This window comes from Urocitellus parryii, chromosome 4 (genome assembly GCF_045843805.1).
Source record: "Urocitellus parryii isolate mUroPar1 chromosome 4, mUroPar1.hap1, whole genome shotgun sequence".
Taxonomy (NCBI): Eukaryota; Metazoa; Chordata; class Mammalia; order Rodentia; family Sciuridae; genus Urocitellus; species Urocitellus parryii.
The window spans coordinates 54212704-54239268 of NC_135534.1; the positions used below are offsets into that span (position 1 = coordinate 54212704).

A 26565-nucleotide genomic window follows, 5' to 3' on the forward strand; every position below is an offset into this window, starting at 1 on the left:
GGGGCTGTCAAGATAAGGTGAGGTCAGTTCTTCCCAGAGTCTTAGAAAATTCAGGTGCCTCTGAGGGAGTGGGAGAGGAATGTCTACCTACATCATAGTTCTGAGGATAGGCAGGAGCAAGAAGTACCAGACTTATCTCATTCCTTATTAGATGACCACCACAAATATAGGATGTTTAAGAATATTTTTGTCATTTGATATTTCTATGCCTGACTCTTTTGAGGAATGAATATTTTCTGACTTTTCTATTGCTTTGTCCTTCACAGACCCTACCTGGTATGATTTTTTATTCCTTAGCTCAGAGTGGATTACCTGGTATGTTAGCTGCCCTCACTCTCGTATAATAGAAATCTTTCTAGGCTGGGTACATGGAGATGAACTGGATTCCTCCCTCCTGATGCCAGGCCTCTCTGCATTGGCACTTTATTTGCTCAGTGTTTCTGGCTGTGTTGGGTTTATTTGTGAGACTGTTGAAACAATAAAGTGAAATCTTCCCTCTGTGCTTGTCTGACAGTCTCTGTGTTAGAGCCCTAACCAGGAAGGTGAGGGAGCCCAGGCACAGCCTGATTACATCAGTGTTTTTCTCTTAGGGCCTTCTGAACACAAGTCTTTGTGGGTTTTGGTTCCTCCATTGCTACTAGTCCTTCAGCTCCCTCTTACTGGCTATATGTCTTTAGGCAAATTGGTGGATCTCACTGAGCTTGGTTTTGTAGTCTATAAAATATACATAATAATAGCACTTACTCATAGTGTTATATGAGATAATCCATGTAAAGTGGTCATGCAAAACTTTATATATGAGAGTAATCTTTTATGGTGGATCAATCAGCAGTGAAGGAGAGAATACTTCTAGAAAAAAATATTAATTCAAACAGGAGAGGTTAGGGAAGGAAAATGACTGAATGAATCTTAATATATTGTCAAAGTCAATGTCAAATGGCATTCCAAATAAATGCATTTTATATATTATGGAAACTTAACTCTTAAATGTTAATATCTTTAATCTTTATAAACAGAGTGGTTAAATAGTCAACTAGTAACATGATTTAACTATGAAACCAGATGCTCCAGTGTTGACATACTCAAAACCTGCCAGTTGCCTTGAATAAGAGGAAGTTTGATTTAATAGAGATACTTGTATTTGACAGGGGAGAGACTTGGAGGGTAGAGGGAGTGGGTACATATAACCTTCTGTACTATAAGCATGAATAATAGGAATCTAACTCTACTTGGATCTGATCTGGGGATTCTGTTATGAAATGCTGGACTCCTTGTTACACTGGATGATCTTTACCTGGGGCTGCGGATTTTATATTGAGAAGTGCTATACTGATTCTTATCTTACTTATTCTGGAGATAGATAAAGGTATGAGAACTGATTGATGCTAGGGTTGACCTTGTGAGGAACCAATTACCATGTTAAAGTCCTACAGAAACGGTCCCCCATTTCTAAGCTCATACTAATTTCTCTGTTGTATAAGGAATAACTGGGGAATAGAAAATATACCATAATAAAGAGGTTTCATTATGGCAAATTTGAGCACAAGGGTCTATGAAAGGGACCTATTCTAAGGCCTGACCAAATGGAGGATCCAGCTGTGAGTGACCCCTAAGGAATAGTTCAATATCAGCAGGTAAGTCATGAGGTGAAGAGTAGATAATCATATTTCCTTAGTCCATTCTCCTAAATCAGGAGCTAGCCAACTTTTTCTGTAAAAGTCCAGATAAACATATTTGGCTCTATGGGTCAGTCCTTTGCAACTACTCAGTGCTATCACTATGACATGAAAGCAACCATAGGCATATTCAAATGAATAAAATTTGAATTTTATATAATTGTTAAATATTACAATATAATGTCATCTTTAGATTTTTATTAGCCACTTCAAAGTATAAAAATTATCCTTAGTTTGCAAACTGTATGAAAACAAAATCTGGCTATAGGTTATGATTTGCTGTGCTATGTCCTAAATTATTTCATACCTTCTTTTTCTTCTCAAATTCCAATACCTTCTTCCCCATTCTCACTTTGAGATGAAGACTTTGCTTTCTACTTCACTCATGAAGTAATCAGAACACTCACCACTTCACCACATCTATTCTCTTCCCAGCATCTGTATGCATATATTAGCTTTTACTTCTGTTACTGTTACCATAGTATAATACTAGATCTGTATAACTTATTGTCTGCTCCCACACAGAAAGCCTTTGTCTGCTTTGTTCACTTATGTTCACCCAGTATCCAAAATAGTGTTTAGCACAAAGTTACTTATCAAATATTTGAGTTAACACTGGCTACCAGACCAAGTCAGAGAGTTAAGTAGTTTTTCTCCAGTTACTTACCTCCCTTTCCAAGAGTAAGGTGGAGATGTTCTTGATCACCCTAAGTGGAACTTTTCAAATTTCTATTCTATTCTGTCATTTGGTTGTAACTGATTAGATTGATTTCAAAAACTACCAAAGTGTTTTTGAAAAATATTGCCATGGCTTATGCAGGAGGCTGAGGCAAGAGGGTGGCAAGTTTAAGGCCAACCTGGGCAATTTAGTGAGACTCTCTCAAAAAATGAAAAGGACTGGGGATGTAGCTCAGTGGTAGAACACCCCTGATTCAATCCCCAATACAGGGAGGAAAATGAAAAATACTGCAGTACCTCCTTCTAATTGCAAGCCTTTATTGTGTACACAGAGCTTTGCATCAGCTTTCTAATGCCTTATTCTTATATAAGAATAGACAGCCAGTGATCTCGACATTTAAGAAAAGCTCCCAACTCAAAAGACAGAAACAAAGACTGAAAAACTCACATAGACAATTAAAGAAGCAAAAGAAAATATTAAAAATATTCTCAGAGAAATAAGATATTACATCCCCAAGTGGAACAGAATGCTATTTAAAGTCACAGGGACAGATAGGCATGGTACAGAATGCCTGTAATCCTAGTGTCTTCAAAGGGTGAGTCAGGAGGATCGTTGAGTTCAAAGCCAGCCTCAGCAATGGTGAGGCACTAAGCAACTCAGTGAGATCCTGCCTCTAAATAAAATACAAAATAAGGCTGGGGATGTGGCTCAGTGGCCAAATGCCCCTGAGTTCAACCCCTGCTAAACACCCCCTACCCATCCCAAAAGTTGCAGAGAAATGGACAAGAAAGTGCTGCCCTGGAAGATATTATGCTAAGTGAAATAAGCCAGGCACAGAAAGACAAATACTATATGACCCACTTACATATAGAATATAAAACAATCAAATTCATAGAATGAGAATAGAAAGGTGGCTACCAAAGGCTGGGGGTTAAAAGAAATAGGGAGATGTTGGTCAAGGGTACAGTATCAGTTAACAGAAGGAATAAGCTTTTTGAGATATAGTACACAACATGGCAACTACAGCTAATAACATTGTATATTCTGAAACTGCCAAGTAAATTTCAAATTTTCTCACCACACAAAAAAATGTATTTTTTGTGCATTTGAGATGTTGGATATGGTGATCTTGGTAAATAATTCCACATTGTATACACAGATTGTGACATCATTTTGTACCCTATAAATACGTAAAATTTGTTGATTTGTAATAAAATGTTTAAAAGTTAAAAGGAAACTAGACAAAGTACTTTAGTATATTAAAAATATGATAATAGAAATTTAAAAAATAAAAAGAAGAGTTGGAAGGTAAATTTTTTTCAGAAAAAAACCCAAAAGAGGTGGAAATGGGGAAGACAGAGTAAAAATTTCCTAGAACAAAAGCTGTGCAGTAGGTGTAGAGAATAACCAGTCTGGAATGGAGGATTACAGACTCCAGGAAGGTTGACTCCAATTTAAGAAATGAATGGATAAGGGTTGAATGTGTAGTTCAAAAGTTGAGCACTTGCCTAGCATGCTCAAGGTCTTGAGTTCAATGTCTAGCACCTCAAAATAAATAAATGAACAGACTATTTGATGTGTTTGAATGTTTTCAGAGACTTTGGGATAGATTAATTATAGATACTTGAATGTCAGGTACCTAAGAAAGTTTGAATGTAGTAGTAGGCAATGGCTAACGTCAAAGAAAGGAAATATAATCATATACCTTTGCTAGTAAGATTAACTATAAATAATGTGTACATTTTTGTAATAAAATAATGGTTATTTGCCTAAGTAAGGTAATATAGATACATTGAGGGATAGAGGATGCAGAAACAATATGTGTTTATAAGAAGGTTTTAGAGGGGGCTGGGGTTGTGGCTCAGCAATAGAGCACTCGCCTAGTGCTCTACTGTGAAGAGAGTGAAGCCCTGGGTTCAATATGAAGCCTTGAATGTGAAGGCCTGAGTTCAATCCTCAGCACCACATAAAAATAAATAAATAAAGGTATTGTGTCCAACTACAACGAAAAAGTAAATATTTTAAAAAGAGAAAAAAGAAGGTTATAGAGGGGCTGGGGCTGTAGCTCAGTGGTAGAGCACTTGCCTAGCATGTATGAGGTACTGGGTTCGATTCTCAGCACCACATAAAAATAAACAAATAAAATAAAGGCATTCTGTCCATCTACAACTACAAAAAAAAATTTTTTTAAAAAAGGTTAGAGTATAAATTCATTGCCCATAGCAAGAAATAAAATGATGGCCCAAATTGAAACATTAATAACTAGTGGGCTGGGGATATGGCTCAAGCGGTAGCGTGCTCGCCTGGCATGCACCGGGTGCTTGATTCGATCCTCAGCACCACATAAAAAAAATAAAATAAAGATGTTGTATCCTCTGAAAACTAAAAAATAAATATTAAAAAATTCTCTTTAGGGGCTGGGGATGTGGCTCAAGCGGTAGTGCGCTCGCCTGGCATGCGTGCGGCCCGGGTTCGATCCTCAGCACCACATACCAACAAAGATGTTGTGTCCGCCGAGAACTAAAAAATAAATATTAAAAATTCTCTCTCTCTCTCTCCTCTCTCACTCTCTTTAAAAAAAAAAAATAAAGAAGCATTTAAAAAAAAATTCTCTTTAAAAAAGAAAAAAATGAAATAGTTATGTAAAAATAACCAGTATAAGCATGTTATTTAGAAATATGAAAATAAATCCCTGACAGATGACCAAAAGATTAAAAATATATTATCTCTAGGGTGTAAAAATTAAGAGTGTAGAGGGCTGACAGGACCTGGTGTTTTTCCTTGTAAGACCACTGATCCTATTTGATTCTTTTAAATGTAATATGTTGATAAAAATGAATATGATTAATGTAGTATTTATTTGAAAATATTAGTAGTAAAGAATGAGGAACAGTTCTCATAAGTATTGTAAGACACTGGAAAACCAATACTGATTTATTTCCCCTCTTAAACTATCTTGTGGCCTGAGTGCCTGCCTAGCATGTGTGAGGCATTGAGTTTGATTCTCAACACTACATGAAAATAAATATTAATATGGTGATTATGTGAATTAAAAAAAAATATCTTGCTACTCTGGTACCGACCATACAAACTGTGTTGCTTTGTTATTTCAAGGGCCCAACTAACTTGTTGGCAGTGGTAGCACCAAGAGTTCTAGAAACAGATAATATTATGGTCCCATTCATTGTTATTATAGTGGGCATGAGCAAGTGATCACATAGTGTTGCATACTAAAATGGCTTTACAGACAACCAAAGGCAGAAAACCTCAGTAAAGGGGGCTGAGAAGGAGAAAACATCCTGACATAAGAAGGCTCATCTAGGACATTCCCAGGGTATGCTAAGAAATAGCTGGAAGGACTTTTGTGCATGTGTGCACAACCTTCTGTATCTACTGGAAGCACAAAGGAAATCATCATCATTGATGCTGTGTAAGATTCTATTTGTTCTCCTGGACTGCTGTGGCCTGGTCAAGTGCTGAATAAATCAGAGTTGATGGGGTGGAGGAATAAGAAAGAAGGGGTCATGCAGAGAGCTCCAATTAATCACTGAAGGGGAATAGATAGGGAGCTGCAGATAACTGGCATAGCCTTGGTCCTAGATACATTTGTCCCAGATACATATATTGTCACTTCTTCCTAACCTTCTGACTCCCTCACTTAAATTTAGAAAAGATTCCTCTTCCGTATCTAACCATCCCCCACCAGGGGATTTTTCAGGCCTCACGGAGAAGAGGACCCAGACTAGGTGGAAGGGTACACCTGGACTGCATCACTCAAGAGGAATACAGTAGGAAATCTAGTTACAGGAAAGCAAAGAAAAGAGCAGGGAGAAGAGTGGTTAGGCCAGCCTCACTTTTAGAAAGAACAACTCCAAAGTGATTCAGGGTCTAGGAAGACCATAGATCAGAAATCTTTCTTCTCCACTGCCTACTATGGTGCCCACGATCCAGATGCCACACCTCAGCCTCTTACAGTCAGAAACAATCAAGCAAGGATTCAAGTAGATGCCTGGTATTTTTCTTTGAAGCCAACTAGAAGAGCTTATTTCATTCCCTTTTCTCTTTTCCCTGGTTTACACATTTATTGCTGTTTGCTCCAAGAGTTCACAATATTTTGGACAAGGTGAGGGTTATAAAGGGAGATAGGAAAGCATAATTTTATCATAATGGAGTAAATCAGGAAAGATATTTATATCAACACAGAAGAGAGTACATTTGTTAAGGAAAGCTTTCTGCCCTAGAAGACCCCTGACCTAAAGGAAAGAGTTATTGAATTATAAGCAGGGCAGAAAGAGGAACCAACCCTTCCACTTCTGATGAGTCACTTGAAATTACATTCATTTTTTGCCAAACATGTACTTCTCTCAGACCCTCAGCTCTACCTTTCCCTCCCTGATACTCTTCTTACTTACGTCAGCCTGAATCTTCAGTCAGCCTGTAATCAGACAGCAATCTTATAGTCATACTCCACTAATGGCAGCCACATTATATATTCTAGAACAGTGCTGCCTAAAAAAATATAAAATTTTTAGTAGCCACATTTAAGAAGTAAAAAAGTGAAATTAATAGTATATTTTATTTAATCCACTATATCCAAAACATTTAAACTTTACTTTTTTTTCCTTTGGTACTGGAGATTGAACTCGGGGGCACTCGACTATTGAGCCACATCCCCAGCCCTATTTTATATTTTATTTAGAGACAGGGTCTGAATTGTTTAGTGCCTCACCATTGCTGAGGCTGGCTTTGAACTTGCAATCCTTCTGCCTCAGCCTCCAGAGCCACTGGGATTACAGTTGTGCCCAGCAACTTTAGTCAATATTTTAAAATTAGATATTTTACATTTCTTGCATGCTATATCTTTGAAACCAGTGTATGTTTGACATTTTTAGTATAGCTCAATTCAGACTTGCCACATTTCAAATGCTCAGTGCAACTCTAAATGCTGTCTTGGTCAGGGCAGCTGTCCAGATTGAGAGTATTTGATGTTTCTCCACTAAAAAGATGGAAGCCAGATGGGCATGGTGGAGAGAAGCCTGGGCAATACAAGAAACCCCCATCTCAAACACACACACAACAGATGAAACCCCTCAGATGGAGGCAGTAAGGTATATATCCTGTAAGCCTCTGTACCCCTATCAAGGCATTGAAAACAATTTTTAAGGAAGAAGTCTTATGAGGTTTCAGCAGAGTGAGCACTCCATTATTTAGATACCAGTCCTAGACAACTCTAAACTGATGCCAAATTTGCAGCTGAATCAGCTTTTAGCAATCAGATCCACAGTGCCTCACCATTACATCTAACCCAGGCTGTCTCCAGATTTTCTCTGGCCAGCAAAAACCCCACTGCAAAGACTTGAGAGTTCACCAGTGTGACAGTATCTTCACAGGAAATTGGTAAGAAAGCAACTAGCTCAGCTGATCTGGCTCTGATTGGGGTTTGGTGTCATTTGCCTTTTGGGATCCAAAATGGCTAAATACATGTGGTGCAGTAACAGAAAGCTTGTGTTGGAGTCTGGCCTAGAAGCAACAAGAATCACATGGGAGGAAAAATATTTAGAAAATTTTACCTGTTGAAACATTTTCACAAACTAGAAAGGACCACTTTTTAAAAAATTTTTTCTAATTAGTTATACATGACAGTAGAATGTATTTTAACACATTGTACGCAAATGGAGCACAACTTCTCATTCCTGTGGCTATACATGGTGCAGAATCACACCAGTAGTGTAATCATATGTATATATAGGGTAATAATGTCTGTCTCTTTCTACTGTCCTTCCCATCCCCACAGCCCCAACTCTCCTCTCACTCCCCTCTGCACAATCCAAAGTTGCTTCATTCTTCCCTACCCATCCCATGGATCATCATCCACTTACCAGAGAAAACATTCAGCCTTTGTTTTTTGGGGGGCGATTGGCTTATTTCACTTAGCATGATATTCTCTAATGAAAGGACCACTTTTAAAATCTATTTAGAGAGAGAGAGAAAAAAAAACACGGGGTATCACAGGAACAGATTTTGAAATTCATAGTTCAATTCCCTTAGGATGAGCAAAAAACCAAAGACCCAGAAAAGGGAAGTGATTTGCCCAATGTCATTCAGCAAATCCATAAAGGTTGTGATGAATCCTTCATTCCTTCCACTACCTCGTCAGTCTCCATTAACTGAAAAATATTTTTAAATATTTATTTTTTAGAAGTAGTTGGACACAATACCTTTGTTTTATTTTTATGTGGTGCTAAGGACTGAACCCAGGGCCTCGCGCGTGCTAAACCATCGCTCTACCGCTGAGCCACAATTCCAGTCCCCTGAAAAATATTTTAATGGGAGACCCTGTGCCGCCTCTAGGGTGCTTCTAAAATATCTGCTGAGGATGATGTGCCCTGAGGAACTGGGTCAGCACTATCCCATCTCGGACTTAGCGGTCAGACGCCAAGGATAGGCAAGTCCTCACCGGTGCGCAGCGCCCGGATTCCCCACCTCCTTGGAATCCTGGGCGGAGGATGCTGCTACCCAGCCCAGCCCTGCCGCTGTGACCCACTTCCTAAATGCAGGCTGGACCAAGGCGGTCAGCCAGAAGCGGAGGCCACACCCACCAGGGCGGCTAACAAAGGCTGTTAGAAACCTGGCAGGCAGTTGTGTCCCGGAGGCTCCCGAGAGGCAGGTTAGTACCCAAAGTGCAGGAGACGACTCCTTAACATTCCGACTGGGGTGGGCTTCCGGGAAAAGAATGCTCGGCCCAGACCCAGCCTGGTTTCCGCGCTTGGCACCCGGCAGGCCGCGCCAGCCAGAATGAGCCTCTGCCCCAGCAATTCCTGGAGCTTCGGCTCACCCCGGCCTCCCCTGGATGGCAACGAAGGCTCCGACCCCGCACCCCCTAGGACACTGGAGCTTAATGGGGTCTCCCTGAGTAAAAGAACTTTCCAGCGCACCGGCAGCTCGACCAGCCCCCGCTGCTTCTGCTCCCAGGAAGATGTCCGAGCGCCCAGACTGCAACCCCAGCGCGAACCCTTTCCGTCCGGGGACAGAGCATTGGCCCACCCCGCGTGGAGTTCGTACAGCCTCCGGGCCTTTCCGCACAGGGAACAGTTTCCGGGGCGGATGCATTTTACAGCTGACCCGGCGCGGCTGATGACGTGAAGTCCCAGACGGAAGTGCGGCGCAGGATCCCGAGCCGGATTCCGAGCCGGGAGTAGGTCTCCGGCCTCCGGGCTGCCGGCTGGCTGGGCGGCGGTGATGGCGACTCTGTGGGGAGGTCTCCTTCGACTTGGTTCCATGCTCAGCCTGTCCTGCCTGGCGCTCTCCGTACTGCTGCTGGTACAGCTGACAGACGCCGCCAAGGTGAGTCCCGCCCAGCCTTCGCTCCTGACAGGAGCTCCTCCCTTACCTCTGGCCTTGCGGAAACTGGATCTGCCTACCTGTTCTCTACCCGAGCCCTCCCCCAGCCCTGACAGCCATGCTCCTAGCTTCACAGCCCTTGCAGCACTCACCCTTACTCTTTACTGCCCGGTAGCACTCCTGCCCTCAGTCCTGACAGCCTGGCAATCGCCGCCCCCACACCCAGTCCTGACAGCTACTCTTCCACGTTTTGACATTTCCCTCCCCAGCCCAGACAGCGTCCATTACAACCTTTCCAAGAATCTTTAACTCTCCACCTGCTCTGATACCTTACCCCCTACCCTCCACCAGCCTCAGAACCCCTCCCCCGTGTTCTCCAAACCAAATGATAGGAAGCCCCTCCCTTACAGAAGTTTTTCCTATTAGGAACTAACTCCCCTGAACCCATTCCTAAACAGATTCCCTTCCTATCATGGAAACTAATCTTTCCTGGTAGACTCCCTTAGTAGCAGGACCAACAGAGTATCTCTCACCAGCTTAATAGTCTCATCTCTCCCTCTCAAGGACCTCTTTGCTTCTTTCTTGCCTTCTCTCTTTCTTATAATTTAGTGGAAAAGGAATGAGACAAACCACAGGAAAGGTGAGATTATGGCCTTTCCCAAGTTTTTCTTTCTTTCTTTTCTTTTCTTTTCTTCTCTTCTCTTTTCTTTCTACCAGAGATTGAACTCAGGGGCACTCAACTACTAAGCCACATCCCCAGCCCAATTTCGTATTTTATTAGAGACAGGGTCTCACTGAGTTGCTTAGCGCCTTGCCATTGCTGAGGCTTTCTTTGAACTGGGGATCCTCCTGTCTCAGCCTGTCCTGGTCTCATACATACTTGTTTTTCTTCTTTGATGAGATAAATCATTTGGAGGCAAAAATAGAAAGACTTCACATTAGTGTGATGGGAAAACAGAAAGCCATTGCATTTTAAAATAGGAGCTTAAATCTATAATATCCTTTTTATTATTTTTAGTTACAACAGTAGAGAGATCTATAATATCTTTAAACACAGGGAATAAGATAGATTACAGGCAGGCAGATGTTTTTGAAAAGGAGTTCTTTTTGAAATTCTTTCTGACCTCCCTCCAGAAACAGAGACAGCAGCAAGTCTCTTGACTTTTAAAACTGCATATTGTTCATCATTACTTTATGTAGTATATTGTGGTCATGTATGTGTTAATCTCTTCTTAGGGTGTGTCCTAGGGCAGGAACCATGTCTCATGCTTATCTGAATCTACCTCATTGAGCCACAAGGTCTGGCACAGAGTAAACATTGAATGGTTGCTGAGTAAGTTTATGAACAGTGAACAGCTCTGCCAGACATAGGGCTATATGTGGGAGCAATGGGCATGGTCGTCTGGGGACAAATCAGTAATTGTTTTCTCAAATTCCCCTTTACACTTTCTGTTTGTATATGCCTCTTGATTTTTTTTTTCTTTTTTAATGCTGGGGATTGAACCCAGGGCCTTGTGCATGCAAGGAAAGCCCTCTACCAACCAAGCTATATCCTCAGCCCCTGCCTCTTGAATTTTTGTTGTTGTTGTTAGAAGTTGTCCTCGCTGTCAACCAGAGATTAGTAGCAAAATTTCCTGGGAAGAGTAGAATAAGCTGATTTCAACTAGAATTAAGCTACTTCCCCTATGTACTTCCTTCTTAGTTGTAGCTAAGTGCCTCTAAAAATTCTTTCCTTATAGGGTTCTAGCCCAGTCAGTGCATTTTATCCATGTCAGTGCCTTTCTACCAAAGGGTGAAAGATGGTAGGCAAAAGAATTGCAACTTTGTTTTTTGTGATGCTAGGGATCAAATTCAGGAGCTCACTATACTAAACACTGTTCTACCACTGAGCTAAATTCCCAGCCCTTTTTTTAAAAAAAAATATTTATTTATTTATTTATTTTAGTTTTCAGCGGACACAACATCTTTGTTTGTATGTGGTGCTGAGGATTGAACCCGGGCCGCGCGCATGCCAGGAGAGCATGCTACTGCTTGAGCCACATCCCTAGCCCCCTCCCAGCCCTTTTTAAAATTTTTATTTTGAGATAGGATCTTGCTGAATTACCCAGGCTATCCTTGAATTTGTAATCCTTCTGCCTCAGCCTCCTGAGATTACAGGCATATGTCTCCCCCATCCTTTTGTAATTAGCATTCTTATTTATAGGCACAACTATTTGTCAACTATGTATTTTTCTACTGGCAGGTAGGCAGTGATAACATTAACACAATTTGATTGTTATGTGATTAATAAGTAACAGATCATGTATTACATATTATTTCAAAATAATTTAATGTAATATATGATGATTCATTAGCTTAGCATAAAGGACTTATGGTTTTAAAACTTACATCACTCAAAATTAAAATTTTAAATGAACAGTTTTATAAAATTTGACAGGATGTTTAGCAAAGTGAATATTTGCAGTTTTTAAAATATATGAATGATAAATCATAAATCATACTAGGTTTTCATTTTGGTTACAGAATTTCGAGGATGTTCGATGTAAATGTATCTGTCCTCCCTATAAAGAGAATTCTGGACATATTTATAATAAGAACATATCCCAGAAAGATTGGTAAGTATTCTGGATCACTTAATTGCCTGCCACATTTCTTTCTGTGGTTGTTACTGTTGGCTCAGAATGTATATCCAATGTGTCATTTTCTTTTTAAGTATATCTTTTTTTAAGCAAAGATGTTACATTCTTCTTTATTTGAAAAAGAGTAAGGCTAAGGGCATGATATAAAGCTAAAAGAACACTATAGCCCAAACACCAAACCCTCCACAGGGAAAGTTTTGTATGCAGATGGCACTGAGTAGTTTTTTTTTTCTTTAATTTTTTTCCTTTTAACTGTTGATGGACCTTTATCTTATTTATTTATTTATGTGTGGTGCTGAGAATTGAACCCAGTACTCCTACATGCTAGGCAAGTGCTCTACCACTGAGCCACAATCCCAACCCCAGCACTGAGTTTTTGGCACCTAAACTACTCATTGTTACCTGCCTATGCCGCACCATTTGATGAGGGGCCTTTTTCTCTCTCACTTTTCAGTGAAAGGTAAGCAAACCTTCATCTGAATTATAATTTGTACAACATCAGTTTTGATAATATTTGGTATTGCCACATAGAAGAGGCTATGTTTAAAAGTGTCAGAGCTCTCAGGAATGATGATGAATGAACTATATATATTAGTTTCCCATTTGGTGTGAGTAATTAGTTTGTATGTATACAGAGATAGTGATCCTTTTGCCTTCAGGCAATCAGGCAGACCTATAGTGATTGGAATCCTGACTAGCCAGCCACCAGTAGCCTTTGTTTATCACAGTAGACCTTATAAATGATAGCTTTGTACACACCCACACATTTTAGTTGTTTAGTATTTTAGTTGTTGATATACTTTATTTATTTATTTTTTTGTGGTGCTGAGAATCAAATCCAGTGTCTCATGCATGCGAGGCAAGCACTCTACCACTCAGCCCCAGCCCCAGCCCCAGTGATAACTTTTTCTATATGCTTCATGAAACAGTTGGGAAATGGATGTGTTATACTAGGATGAGTGTATGCCTTCCCATAGAATTGTGATGTTCATAGTTTATTGATGTTCATAGGGGTTAGGTATCCAAGGAAAATAGCTCTAAATGCTAGCTATTTTCACAAGAATCTGATTTCATAGCTCAATAATCAGCAAAGGGTCTGAAAGCAAGATTAAATTCTTTCTGTCACAATATTTCAAACTGACTTTGAAAAAGAAAAGCCTTCCTTTGAACATGGTTAGCTTCTCTGATGTCATTGTTTATAATTCTCATGATGAATGCTTTTAGGTTTAGTCTGTTTGATGTGTTCCTGAGAACTTTTTGTGTTCCACTTTAAAAGGTTTCGTATTACAAAGTGATTTGACAATATTATTACAGATTTTGTATCAGCAAGTTATTTTATATAATGCAAAAAAACACAACACCCTCAAATAATTGTTAAGTTACTTCTATAAATTTTCCAAAGATTCTGAAGATTAACAAAATCAGTTTTGTTATCAGTAAAAGAATATGAATTCGGGTTGCAAATAAACTCACTGTTCAGTGATTTATACCAATCTTTTCACTAACTTTTTGTTATTCCAGGCTCAGATAAAGCCATACATTGTTCATTCCTGGTTATTAGTCAAAATAGAGCTTTGAAAATAAACAGTTGAAAATAAGCCTTGTTTGAGATTTTTCTTCCTTCCCTTATCACACTTTCCCTTGCTTCTTTCTTACAGCTTAACCTTTTACTGGAATAGTCTCCCAATTGGCACTGAAATTTTTAATTTGCTTTAGAAAGTAAAACAGGTTGTCATCAATCAGGATGTTGTTGCTTCCTGAGGCCTCCAATATCAATATATCCAGAACATAAAAGAAATGGATGCACAAAGGTAGAGATGAAACATGTAGGTCAGGCATTAGATTGATGGGGGTCATATGCTGAGTACCCGTTGCATATTTCTGAAATCAGGAATAGATATTTCATGCTGTGAAGGGTGTAGATGAAGTCAGGCTTCCAACCTTTATTCTGGTTTGTGTTTGGGGTGTGGTTCAAAGCTATAATATCTTCCTTTTGACACTAGGGGGAACTGTTGCCTAGTTCCCAAAAATAGCTGAACTGCCTCTAGGTTTAGCTCTGCTCCTGACTGGTTGGTTTGAATGAACCTCCCTGCTTCTTCAGTCTTGCACAACTGTTGCACAGTATCCAACACCTGTTGTTACTATAAAGTATTTGTCCTTCAAAGAAATACTCAATATTTACTCGGCACTTAGATTCTCAAGTAATTCTTAGGTATTGCTGAGGTTTATGAACCTGAAATAGGAAACTTTTATGGTATTACTTATGGAATAGCTTACTCTTATTTGAAATTCTACTAGTGAATATTTAATTTTTTATTACTGTTTGTTAAAATTAATTACCTGTTATTTATCATCATTTTGTGTTTTCTTTCGAATGCCACATTTCATAGGTAACAGAACACAAAAAATGTGCATTTTGATAGGACAAAGAGAAGGAATCAGCTAGAGCATTGAGTGTCCCCAAGAAGAATGGGAGGGGTAGGATAGGTTGCTGTAGTTGAGTTATTGAATAGTTTAAGCCAGAAATGTCTAAGGAAGAGTATCAAAAGGAAAAAAAAAATTGCTCTGTAGCCAGCAAGACAGAAAAACTTTGCCTCCTTTTGCTGAAGGTAATCAGAGTGGTAAACTCTTAATAGCTGAGAAAAGTAATAAAAATGTGTGATACCTGCCCCGGACATATAGAACAGACATATATCCCACTAACACAGGCATTTGTAACTGTTAACAATAGCAACTGAAAATAGACCACTACTATGTATGTGTCTTTATTATTTCTTAGACTATAAAATCTTACCAAAATGCTAATATTGAGAGAGGAAATGTTTTCACTTTGCTTTATTTGTTTCTTATGTTCTTTCACTGGCGTAAGTTCGATGATAATTCTGGATTTCAGGAAGTTTTGATCAGTGCAAGTACAAAATCAAGCCAGGCTTTAGCAATATTTTATTTGTGTTTTCAGTGATTGCCTTCATGTTGTAGAGCCCATGCCTGTGCGGGGGCCTGATGTAGAAGCATACTGTCTACGCTGTGAATGCAAATATGAGGAAAGAAGCTCTGTTACGATCAAGGTGAAATATACATGGTCTCTACACAAGACAGAAAATTTGAACCCCCTTTCCAAAAGGGATAATGGGCCTGCTCTCTGCCTAATTGAGTTGCTTTGTGGTTATCGATATGATAGATAGATATGTAAAATGAATAGATATATTAAAATGTGCTATGTTTAATCATCATATTCCAGAAAGATATCCTAGTTTCTCTGTTGGCCATGTACACCAAAGGCTAGTGGGACAGTAGCATGATTAAGCCCTCCATTCACTAATCTCCCAACCCTTTGAATAAATTTATACACACACACACACACACACACATATACACACACACATATATAACTATTTCAGAAATATTAGTTCTAAATTTTAAGATTTCCCTTCTTCAATTCTTATAGGAAATGGAATACACATAACTCTCATTGCTATTTGGATTCTGATGGGCTCAATTTATTTATTATAGTTAGGACTAATGGTTGTTTTCTCAAGTTTTTTTTAATATGGTGCTTAACATTCCTTTCCTCAAAAAAAAAAAAAAGCTTTGTTATAATGGCCAGTCATAATAAGATTTCTGCTATGATAGACCCCACAGGAGAGCTCCTGCTCCAGCAGGGTTTAGTACTACAGAGAAATCCTCACTGTACTTTGTCTTTTTACATAATTTTTGGGCACATATAATTTTTGTGCCCAAATTTAAAATTTACTCATCATAAGTGTCAATTATATAAATTTTAATAAACTTAAAACAACTTTTTAAAATATGATTTTAAATATTCCCATTACCCTGGGGCTGGGGATGTGGCTCAAGCGGTAGCGCGCTGCCCTGGCATGCGTGCTGCCCGGGTTCGATCCTCAGCACCACATACAAACAAAGATGTTGTGTCCGCCGATAACTAAAATAAATAAATAAATATTTTTTTTTTAAAAAATTCCCATTACCCTAAAAATATTCCTTTATGCTCATTTATAGTTAATCCTCATTGCTGTCCCCAGCCCCAAACAATCACTTGATCACTATTCTACTTTCTATCAGTATATAGCTGAACATGTCATATAAATGGAATTATGTAGTATATAGTCTTCTGTGACTGCCTTTTTTCATTTAGCATAATGGTTTTTATTTATTCTTATTTTTTAAAATATTTTTATTAGTTTGATGGACTTTTGTTTATTTATTTGCTTATGTGTGGTGCTGAGAATCATACTCAGTACCTCACACATGCTAGGCAAGCGATCTACCACTGAGCCACAACCGCAGCCCATGGTTTTTTTTATAAGTTGTAGCAAGTATCAGTACTTTATTCAATTTTATTGTTGAAGAGTGTTCCATTTCATTTTAAAAATATATTTTATTTTGAGACAGGGTGGGCCTTGCTTAGGGGCTTGCTAAGTTGCACAGGCTGGCTTTGAACTTGGGATCCTCCTGCTTCAGCCTTCCGAGCCACTGGGATTATAGGAGGATGCCACTGCACCTGCCATAGTGTTCCATTTTATGAATATTCCTTCCTAAATTGATGGACATTTGGGTTATTTCCAGATTTATACTGTTAGGACTATCTGTGTACATGTCTTTATGTAGATATATGTTTCCCTTTCTCTTGGGTATATTCCATAAAGTAGTAAGCTTATGTGTAATTTAACAGTCAACCAGATTGTTTTCCAAAGTGGTTGCACCATTTTACCAGCAGTGTATGATGTTTCTGTTTCTCTACATCCTTGTCAACAATTACTGTTGTCTATTCTATTTTATTATAGCCTTCCTTGTGTGTGTCTCATTTGTGTGGTCAGCACACAAATTAATATCCCAAGAAAATCAGTGGCCTAAAAAGTGTTTCTGTAGACTTAAATTGATCTAAAAGAGTATCCTGTTGAAATTTATCTGAACTACATTTTCTGTTACGATTCCTTTAAATTGTTTTAGCAAGAGTTCTTCTAGGAGACTATGTTCAGGTTAAAAAAAAAAAAACTGCTATGTTAGCAATGGTGACAAAGGATTAGTATTAAGTGAAGATGAAGTTTTTGAAGATTCATAAAAAGATCCCAAAGACAAAATGCTTTTTCTCCTTTATCTTAAATAGTACTTTGGTAAAGATTTGAGTTTGTGTCTTATTGGAATCTGGTTGGTATAGAAATCCTTTATGCTTGGCAGATAAATCAGTCTTCACTATGGCTTTACAATTATCATGACAAAATTCTGATTTCTTGGCTTGATTAGCAATGTAACTTATTTTCAATTTCGTTTAGGTTACCATTATAATTTATCTCTCTATTTTGGGGCTTCTACTTCTATACATGGTGTATCTTACCCTGATTGAACCTATACTGAAGAGACGCCTCTTTGGACACTCACAGTTGATACAAAGCGATGATGATGTTGGGGTAAGTTTCTAGCCTGCCTTAGCAGCTCATAGCCAGTGTCTGTCGTCATCTGATGTAAAGTGAAATTAAGCAAATGAATAGGCCAGGTGCAGTTGTACACTCCTGTAATCCCAGCAGCGTGGGGCTGAGACAGCAGGATCACAGGCTTGAGGCCAGCCTCACAACTTAGCAAGACCCTAAGCAATTTAGGGAGACCCTGTCTCAAAATGAAAAAAATTAAAAGGGCTGGGGATGTAGCTCGGTGGTAAAGTGCTCCAGGATTAAACCCCCAAAAGCAAAAAAAAAATCATTGCACATGGAACACATCCTCAATCTGAAACACTAAAGAGAGTTCTAATTTTAGTGTCTATCTCTTTATGAGGAAATCGTTGTGTAAAGCCATAATGTGTTACTTTAAAATGATGACCCATATTCTGTTTGCCTTGAGAAAACCATCTGATATAGTTTTCTTCCCAAGTTTCTGCCTGAAACACTTTTCCTATTAGTATCACCAAATATTTTAGAAGGCAAAGAAAATTTGCTAATGGAAACCATGAAGACACAGCATTCTTTTCTTATTGAAATATAAGTTGATGACTTTCTGAGGTTTTATGTTTTCCTCCTGTTTTTTTTTTCAATATTTGTTTTTTAGTTTTAGTTGGACACAATATTTTATATTTATGTGTTGCTGAGATCGAACTCAGTGCCTCAAACATGCTATGCGAGCACTCTACCACTGAACCACAACCTCATCCCTCCTCCTGTTTAAAAAAAAAAAAATTCAGATCCTCCTTCAGTCTTTTTTTTTAATTATAGTTGGACACAATACCTTTATTTATTTTTTTGTTTTTATGTGGTGCTTAGGATCAAACCCAAGGCCTTGCATGTGCTGGGCAAGCACTGTACCACTGAGCCACAACCCCAGCCCTTCTCCTTCTGTCTCTAAAACACATTTATATTTGTACGAATAGTTGGCATAATCAGTATATAAATTGATGCATTGTCTCCTTTTCATTTTAGCGTTACTTAATTTAAAAGTATCTAGATATTGATTTTGTCCATAGCTTGATATTCAGTATAGTTTAGAGAATTGTATTGTTTGATTTATCATTATTTTGTTTGGGATTATTCTTTAATTTTTCCACTATTTTATTATTATATATAATTAGAAATTACTTTTTTGGGCTGGGGTTGTGTCTCAATGGTGTGTCTCAAATATATGGGGCACTGGGTTCAATCCTCAGCACCACACAAATAAATAAAATAGAAATAGTGTCCATCTATGACTAAAAATTTTAAATGTTTTAAAAAAGAAATAGGAATGGTGGCAGTGTAATCCCAGCTTCTCTGGAAGCTGAAGCAAGAGGATTACAAGTTTGAGGCCAGCCTCAACAATGGTCTTAAAAATTAATTAATTAATTAATTAAATATACAAACAAATGGGCTGGGAATGTAGCTCAGTGGTCAAGTGCCCTAGATTCAATCTCCAGTACTATAAAACAAACAAACAAACAAAACAAGAACAACAACAAAAGCTGGGGTTGTAGCTCAGCAGTAGTGCACTCGCCTAGCATATGCAAGGCCCTGGGTTCGATCCTCAGCACCAATAAAAACAAATAAAGGTATTGTGTCTAACTACAACTAAAAAATAAATATTAAAAAATAATAAAAAAGAAATTACTTTTTCTGTTGAAATATTTTATTGGACTATGTTCCTGAAAGAGATAAAATTCTTTATAGTTTTAACAATCAATTCTAAATGCCAAGCCTGAGTGAGCTTGCCAACCAGTCAAGAGTTCTTTTACTCTGGAATGCCTTTGTGGACCTGTTGGTAAAAGCTAGGAAAGGAGAACCTGGCTAGATGATTTGAGTTGTAACTATAAACAGAGCCTGCTTTTTTTTTTTTTTAAGAGAGAGAATTTTTTAATATTCATTTTTAATTTTCGGTGGACACAACATTTTTTTTTAATTTTTATGTGGTGCTGAGGATGTAACCCAGCGCCCCGCGCATGCCAGGCAAGCACGCTACTGCTTGAGCCACATCCCCAGCCCCCAGAGCCTACTTTTTGAACAATAAACTGTTGTCTCATGAGTATCAATTACAAATACTTAGCTTATTTGGGCAAGATTTATTTATTTATTTATTTATTTTTGGCAGGAATTTTCATAAAAGCACCTCTCTTTACCTCTTTTTCCTTTGGTGTTTTTATTCGACCAACATATAATGAGATAATGAGTTAAATATTCTGTTCTTGTTACTAGGGATAAAGAGATGAATAAAATAAAAAGATATAAATGAAATGACTATAGTGGTTTCTCCATTTTATTTTTTTTTTTTTGAGAGAGATAATTTTTTTAATATTTATTTTTGATTTTTCAGTGGACACAACATCTTTATTTAATTTTTATGTGGTGCTGAGGATCGAACCCAGTGCCCCGCGCATGCCAGGCGAGCACATTACCGCTTGAGCCACATCCCCAGCCCTCCATTTTACTTTTAATATAAGAAACACATATTTACTGTAAAAGAATTTCAGGAGGAGACTGACAGGCTGGGATAAAAGACTAGAGATCTGATGTGGTCAAAACCTAAGCATAGTGATGGAACTAATACAGGGAAAGCTGGAAAAACAGATGTTGTATGTTAGAAACTAATATTAGAGCCTCTTATACTATTTCCATGTTTAGGGTTTCTCAACACTGACTAGCTATCTAGGGTCAAATAATTCTTTGTTGTGAAAGGATATCCTGTTTATTGTGAGATATTCAGCAGCATCCCTAACTTCTATCTACTAAATGCTAGAAGATTAATGCTGCATGATTGCTATTCCAGTCACGGCAATCAAAAATGTTCACAGGCATTGCTAAATGTCCCTGGGTAAGGAGCAAAATCACACCCAATTAGTTGGAGAATATTGTCACTGAGAGGCCTGGCTGACCCTTGGATACCTGTTAAACTAATTCTCGATAGGGAGAGGTTTTCTGACCAGAGCTATGAATTTATGGCAACTCCACACACAAAAAAGTTAAATTCCTATAATTGTTAGACTCAAGATATAAGTTTTTCCTTATTTATATACTTTTAAGAATGCTTTTTAAAAATTCTTAGTTTTCATTTTTGTTCAGTGTAAAACATTTTAAAGCAAATAAAAGTACAAATAGTTAAGAAGCTCATTGCAAGTAGTCATAATATTTACTGTATCATATATCCATGACACATCATCACTATTATCAAAGCATTACATTAAAACATGTTTTGTATTCATTGTAATTTTATCAGGTGTAAAAAGAACAAACATAGGAAAAAGATAAATCTCCTGTATTTGCATTCTCTCAGCATCCATGACCACGAGCAGCTAGTTCAATCTTGTTCTGATAGGTGGAGAGCAGAACAAAAGGATTAACTAGTTTGTTTAGTCTTTTGAATATGTTCCTTAAGAAGATTTTTCTCCCCTTACCATGAAGAGTAGAAAACATGAATGTGAAACTGCAGGGTGCTCTTCTGATAAAGTACATCCTTCTTCCCAGCCTTGTTTGTGTTAAAACAAGCCAATGGTAATAATATTTGATATACAAGTTCATTGAAACACCATATTCCTATAGTGTCATTTTAATCTACCTGAATAAAATATGTGTATTGAGAAGATCTAACATCAAATCTAGTTAATTAGGCAAGCTAAATTTTAGTGTTTATGCTAATTTGTTAAATGACTTTGGATTAGTTTATTTCCATATGGGGAATCAAGTAAACCTATAAGTTTAGCCTTCCTTTGTGTTTACCTTCTTTTTCAAACTGAAAAAATTTGGACTTTATAGGATTGTCTTTATTATTTTCATTTGTAAGATTAAAAATAAAAAATAAATGGGATTTGCACAAGCCATTACCATTAAGTGAAAAGTAAATGATATTTGGATAAAGAAGGCAAGGAAAGCCAGGTTCGGTGGCCCATACCTGTAATCCCAGTGGCTCGGGAGGCTGAGACCAGAAGATCACAGGTTCAAAGCCAGCCTTAGCAACTATGAGGCACTAAGCAACTCAGTGAGACTTAACTCTAAATAAAATACAAAATAGGGTTGTAGATGTGGCTCAGTGGTTGAGTTTCCTTGAGTTCAATCCCCAGTACCAAAAAAAAAAAAAGGCAAGGAAAGATTATTTTTATAGAAAACTCTTTGAGCATGTAGTCATGGTTTAAATGTTATGCTATGAAAACAAGACCAGGTATCATGACACCATATAGTTATGTGGTTATTCATAGCTTTTCAAATACTTGCTGACTCCTGCCCTAGATATGTAATACAGCTTTTTAGACATGCATAGCAGAACAATGTTGTTTCTTTCCTTGAGGCAAAACTTAGTTTTAAGAGGTCTGAATTGTGACTTGCTTGCATCTTGTGTTGGAATATTTAGAAACTTTGCTAATAGGAGTTTCAGGAAAAAGAGATCAAGGAAAAGGCAAAACAAAAACAATAAATTACTATTGAATGCTTTTTGTCATTTACACAGCTGTGTTTATATCTCATTCATAGGTAGATTAACATAGTGGTTTCCTGTGTAATGACTACAAACATCCAGTTGCATTAGTTTACTTCGGCTAGGAAAGGTTGGTTTTCTACAGATATCAGGGTAACCCTTTAATACCTCTTTTGTAAGACAGTAAATAACATGGAAGCCATTGGGTGCTCAGCAATGAAAAATTCAAGTCTTTGTAGAATAGAGATGCTGAAGTAAATCAATCCTCATATTCCTTGGAAATAGAAATCATAGCACTTGATTTCTTTTCATTACAGGGTAGAGAAGGGGGAAATGAGAAAACTTTTTAAAACTACCTATTTAGTTTGTGTTAAGAGTATAAGGAGAGCTGGGAATGTGGCTCAAGTGGTAGTGCGCTCTCCTGGCATGCGCGGGGCGCTGGGTTCGATCCTCAGCACCACATAAAAATAAAATAAAGATGTTGTGTCCACTGAAAACTAAAAAATAAATATTTAAAAAAAGAGTATAAGAAGAGATTAAAACCAATCAAGATAAGATCCTGTCAACTTATCTGCCATGGCAAATGCGGCCCCAAGCAGCTAAATAAATAATTTTAATATAATGGGAGTCAGGAAATTTAAAGATATATTTCCTCTGTCACAGATATTTTTATAGTATTAATTAAAGCAAGGAAAGCCCTTCATTCTATGTAACACAGAGATATGGATATGAACATAGACTTCCTTTGCCCTACTAATCAAGGAAGACTTCTCTTTAACAAGAATGACCATTGTGGGCTGGGGTTGTGGCTCAGTGGTAGAGCACTCTCCTAGCATGGGAGAGGCACTGGGTTTGATCGTCAGCACCACATAAAAAGATAAATAAATAAAGGTATTGTCTACAACTAAAAAATACTAAAAAAAAAAATGACCATTGTATTTGCCTTGGTCTCTGCTTCTTAAGGGAAATGTCTTTGGAAAAATGTGACCCATGGAAATGTTTCACAAATATCCTTCTCACTTATGTCTCCTAAACCACCTATTTCCATAGATTTCATCCTTCTTCTGCATAGAAGTGTATAGTCACACAGCTCTAATGTGTGTAGCTTTGAAGTAGGACTGGTATTCTATTGAAAAATTCACCTGTTCCCATCTCTGTGGCTAGCTAACTGCTGTTTTGTGTATATTTAAGCTGGTCTTGTCATCTCTGATGTTCTCTATCTGGACTTGCAGGATCACCAGCCTTTTGCAAATGCCCATGATGTGCTGGCCCGCTCCCGCAGTCGAGCCAATGTTCTAAACAAGGTGGAATATGCCCAGCAGCGTTGGAAGCTTCAAGTACAAGAGCAGCGAAAATCTGTCTTTGACCGACATGTTGTCCTCAGCTAATTGGAAATCAAATGCAAGGTAACTAGAAAGACACAAGGCAGACAACTGAAAAGAATTGACTGAGTTTTCCTGGGTTTTGTTTTAATACCCTGTTGTTTTCACCGATTCTTGCTGGAAGACTCAAAATTGGAAGCAAAAACATGCTTAGTATTTTTTTTCTGGTTAACATATTAATGGAGACATTTTTAAAAGCACAGAGTTTGGAGTCAGTCAATAAGCCTTTTCCTACTTTGACTTTTACTAATAAAATTATATCTGCCTATAAATTATCTTGAAGTCCTTTACCTAAAATAAGCACTCTCTTTTTCACCATATAGTTTTAACTTGATTTTCAAGATAATTTTCTGGTGTTCTTTGTTTTTATTATTGTTTTTGTTTTTTTGGCAGGAGAGGGGAGGGATATGTGGGAAGTGCTTGACCCAACTTTTCTCAAGTTACTTTACAAACAAACTTTTGTAAATAGACCTTACCTTTTATTTTCAAATTTCATGAATATTTTCCAGTGTAGTTGGCCTCATTAAAGTGCTGACTTACCCGTTTGACTTTTGCACTGACTGTATTAATCTTGGAATTTGGTTGGCCTGTGGCTTCATTTTATGGTAAATTGGATCTGAAATGCCTGGCAGCTCTTCACAAAAATGCAGATTTTCTTCCTGTACTGTGATGTCTGATGCAATGCATCCTAGAACAAACTGGCCATTTGCTAGTTTATTCTAATGACTAAACATAGTCTTGGTGTGTGTGGTCTTCCTCATATTTCCTAGTATTTTTAAGGACAAATCCTAAGGACTTGGACACTTGCAATAAAGAAATTATCTTTTAAACCCAAGCTTCCCTGGAGTGATGACATACTGGTCAGTATTTCTGGTCAGTTGAGAGGCAATGGTTTAAGCTCTAATGTGTGCAGCTTTGAACTAGGACTGGAATTCTGGGTGCCTCTCTGAAAAGTATAACAGTTATTGGATAACTGGCTTTTTTCTTCCCATGTCCTCTTTGGAATGTAACAATAAAAATAATTTTTGAAACACCTATCAGTGTGTCTATGTTCTCTAAGTTTCTTCTCCCTCTTTGCTGTATGATTAGCTTGAAGATACAAGGACATTTTGTAACCTGTTGTAAGACAGTTTTATACCAATCTAATCATAAAACACTGGCACTAAATTAGCTGTGTGTGCTAATGTATGGATTCTTAGGTGAGTCTCTGAAAAGTATACAAATATTCTGATAATTTGAGACATGTAAAAATTCCCCAAGGATTGCTTGTTCTAAGAAGTTCTTAACAAGTTCTTAGGAGCTATTGATTTTGTTGTTGTTTAGGGTTTTTAAAAAATTTTTAGCACCCAAAAATCTAACCTAAAATTAATTTTATTGTTAGTATTAAAAAATAATAGGTTCAATCATGACTAAGTGAGATTTATCCTACAGCATACAAGACTAGTTCAAGAGCGTACTACAGGGATACTGCCACATCGATGTTCATAGCAGCACAATTCACAATAGCTAGACTGTGGAACCAACCCAGGTGCCCTTCAATAGATGAATGGATAAAAAAAAATGTGGCATTTATACACAATGGAGTGCTACGCAGCACTAAAAAATGACAAAATCATGGAATTTGCAGGGAAATGGATGGCATTAGAGCAGATTATGCTAAGTGAAGCTAGCCAATCCCTAAAAAACAAATGCCAAATGTCTTCTTTGATATAATGAGAGCAACTAAGAACAGAGCAAGGAGGAAAAGATTAACATTAAACAGAGACATGAGGTGGGAGGGAAAGGGAGAGAAAAGGGAAATTGCATGGAAATGAAGGGAGACCCTCATTGTTATACAAAATTACATATAAGAGGTTGTGAGGGGAATGGGGGAAAAAAACAAGGAGAGAAATGAATTACAGTAGATGGGGTAGAGAGAGAAGATGGGAGGGGATGGGAGGGGGGATAGTAGAGGATAGGAAAGGTAGCAGAATACAACAGTTACTAATATGGCATTATGTAAAAATGTGGATGTGTAACCAATGTGATTCTGCAATCTGTATTTGGGGTAAAAATGGGAGTTCATAACTCACTGAAACTAATGTTTGAAATATGATATGTCAAGAGCTTTGTAATGTTTTGAACAACCAATAAAAAAAAGACTAGTTCAACATTTTAAAATAATATAATCTATCACTTTTAAAGAAGAAAACCAGATGATCCTGTCAGTGGACACCAAAAAAGAATTGGACAAAATCCAACACCCATTCATAATAAAAACTCTCTCCAGGCATGATGGCACATGTCTGTAACCCAGCAACTTGGGAGACTGAAACGGGAGGGTCCGAAGTTTGAGGCCAGTCTCGGCACTTTAGTGAGACCCTGTCTCAAAATAAAAAGGAAAGGGGGCACGAGGGCAGAAAAGATGGTGGAATAAGATGGATATCATTACCCTAGGTACATGTATGACTGCACATATGGTGCAACACTGCATTGTGTACAACCAGAGAAATGAAAATTTGTGCTGCAGTTGTGTACAATGAATCAATACGCATTCTTCTGTTATATATACCTAATTAAAATAAGTTAATTAATTTTTTAAAAATAAAAAATAAAAAGGGATAGGGATATGGCCCAGCACACCCTGGGTTTAATCTCCAGTACCACAATCAAACTAGGAAGAGAGGGGAACTTCCTAAACCAGATAGAGAATGTATACAAAAAAAAAAAATGTACAAACATTGTATTTAATAATGAGAAACTAGAAGTTTTCCCACTAAGAACAGGAACAAGGCAAGGATGTCATTTCTCACCATTTCTTTTCAACAGTATACTGGAGTCCTAGCTAATGCATGAAGACATGAAAAAGAAATAAAAGTTATACAGATTGAAAAGGAAGAAATAAAATCATCTTTGTTTATAGATGACATACATGATTGTCTGTTGAAACCCCAAAAGAATCAACAATAACAAAAAATCCTGGAACTAAT

The 26565-nt window shown here is 37.7% G+C and overlaps 1 protein-coding gene across 2 annotated transcripts; it reads left to right on the plus strand.

The window, feature by feature from the left end:
* Positions 1-9024: 9024 nt before the first annotated feature.
* On the plus strand, positions 9025-24633 carry Tmem9b (TMEM9 domain family member B). Of its 2 annotated transcripts, none has more exons than XM_026409561.2 (5): positions 9025-9699; positions 12220-12311; positions 15295-15403; positions 17630-17764; positions 23447-24633. In XM_026409561.2, the coding sequence occupies exons 1-5, from the start codon at positions 9595-9597 to the stop codon at positions 23600-23602; spliced, it is 597 nt and encodes a 198-aa protein (XP_026265346.1). In that variant the 5' UTR covers positions 9025-9594; the 3' UTR covers positions 23603-24633. The 2 variants fall into 2 exon arrangements, with proteins under 2 accessions (XP_026265346.1, XP_026265347.1); XM_026409562.2 differs by having other exon boundaries at positions 9609-9699; positions 15315-15403.
* Positions 24634-26565: the final 1932 nt, after the last annotated feature.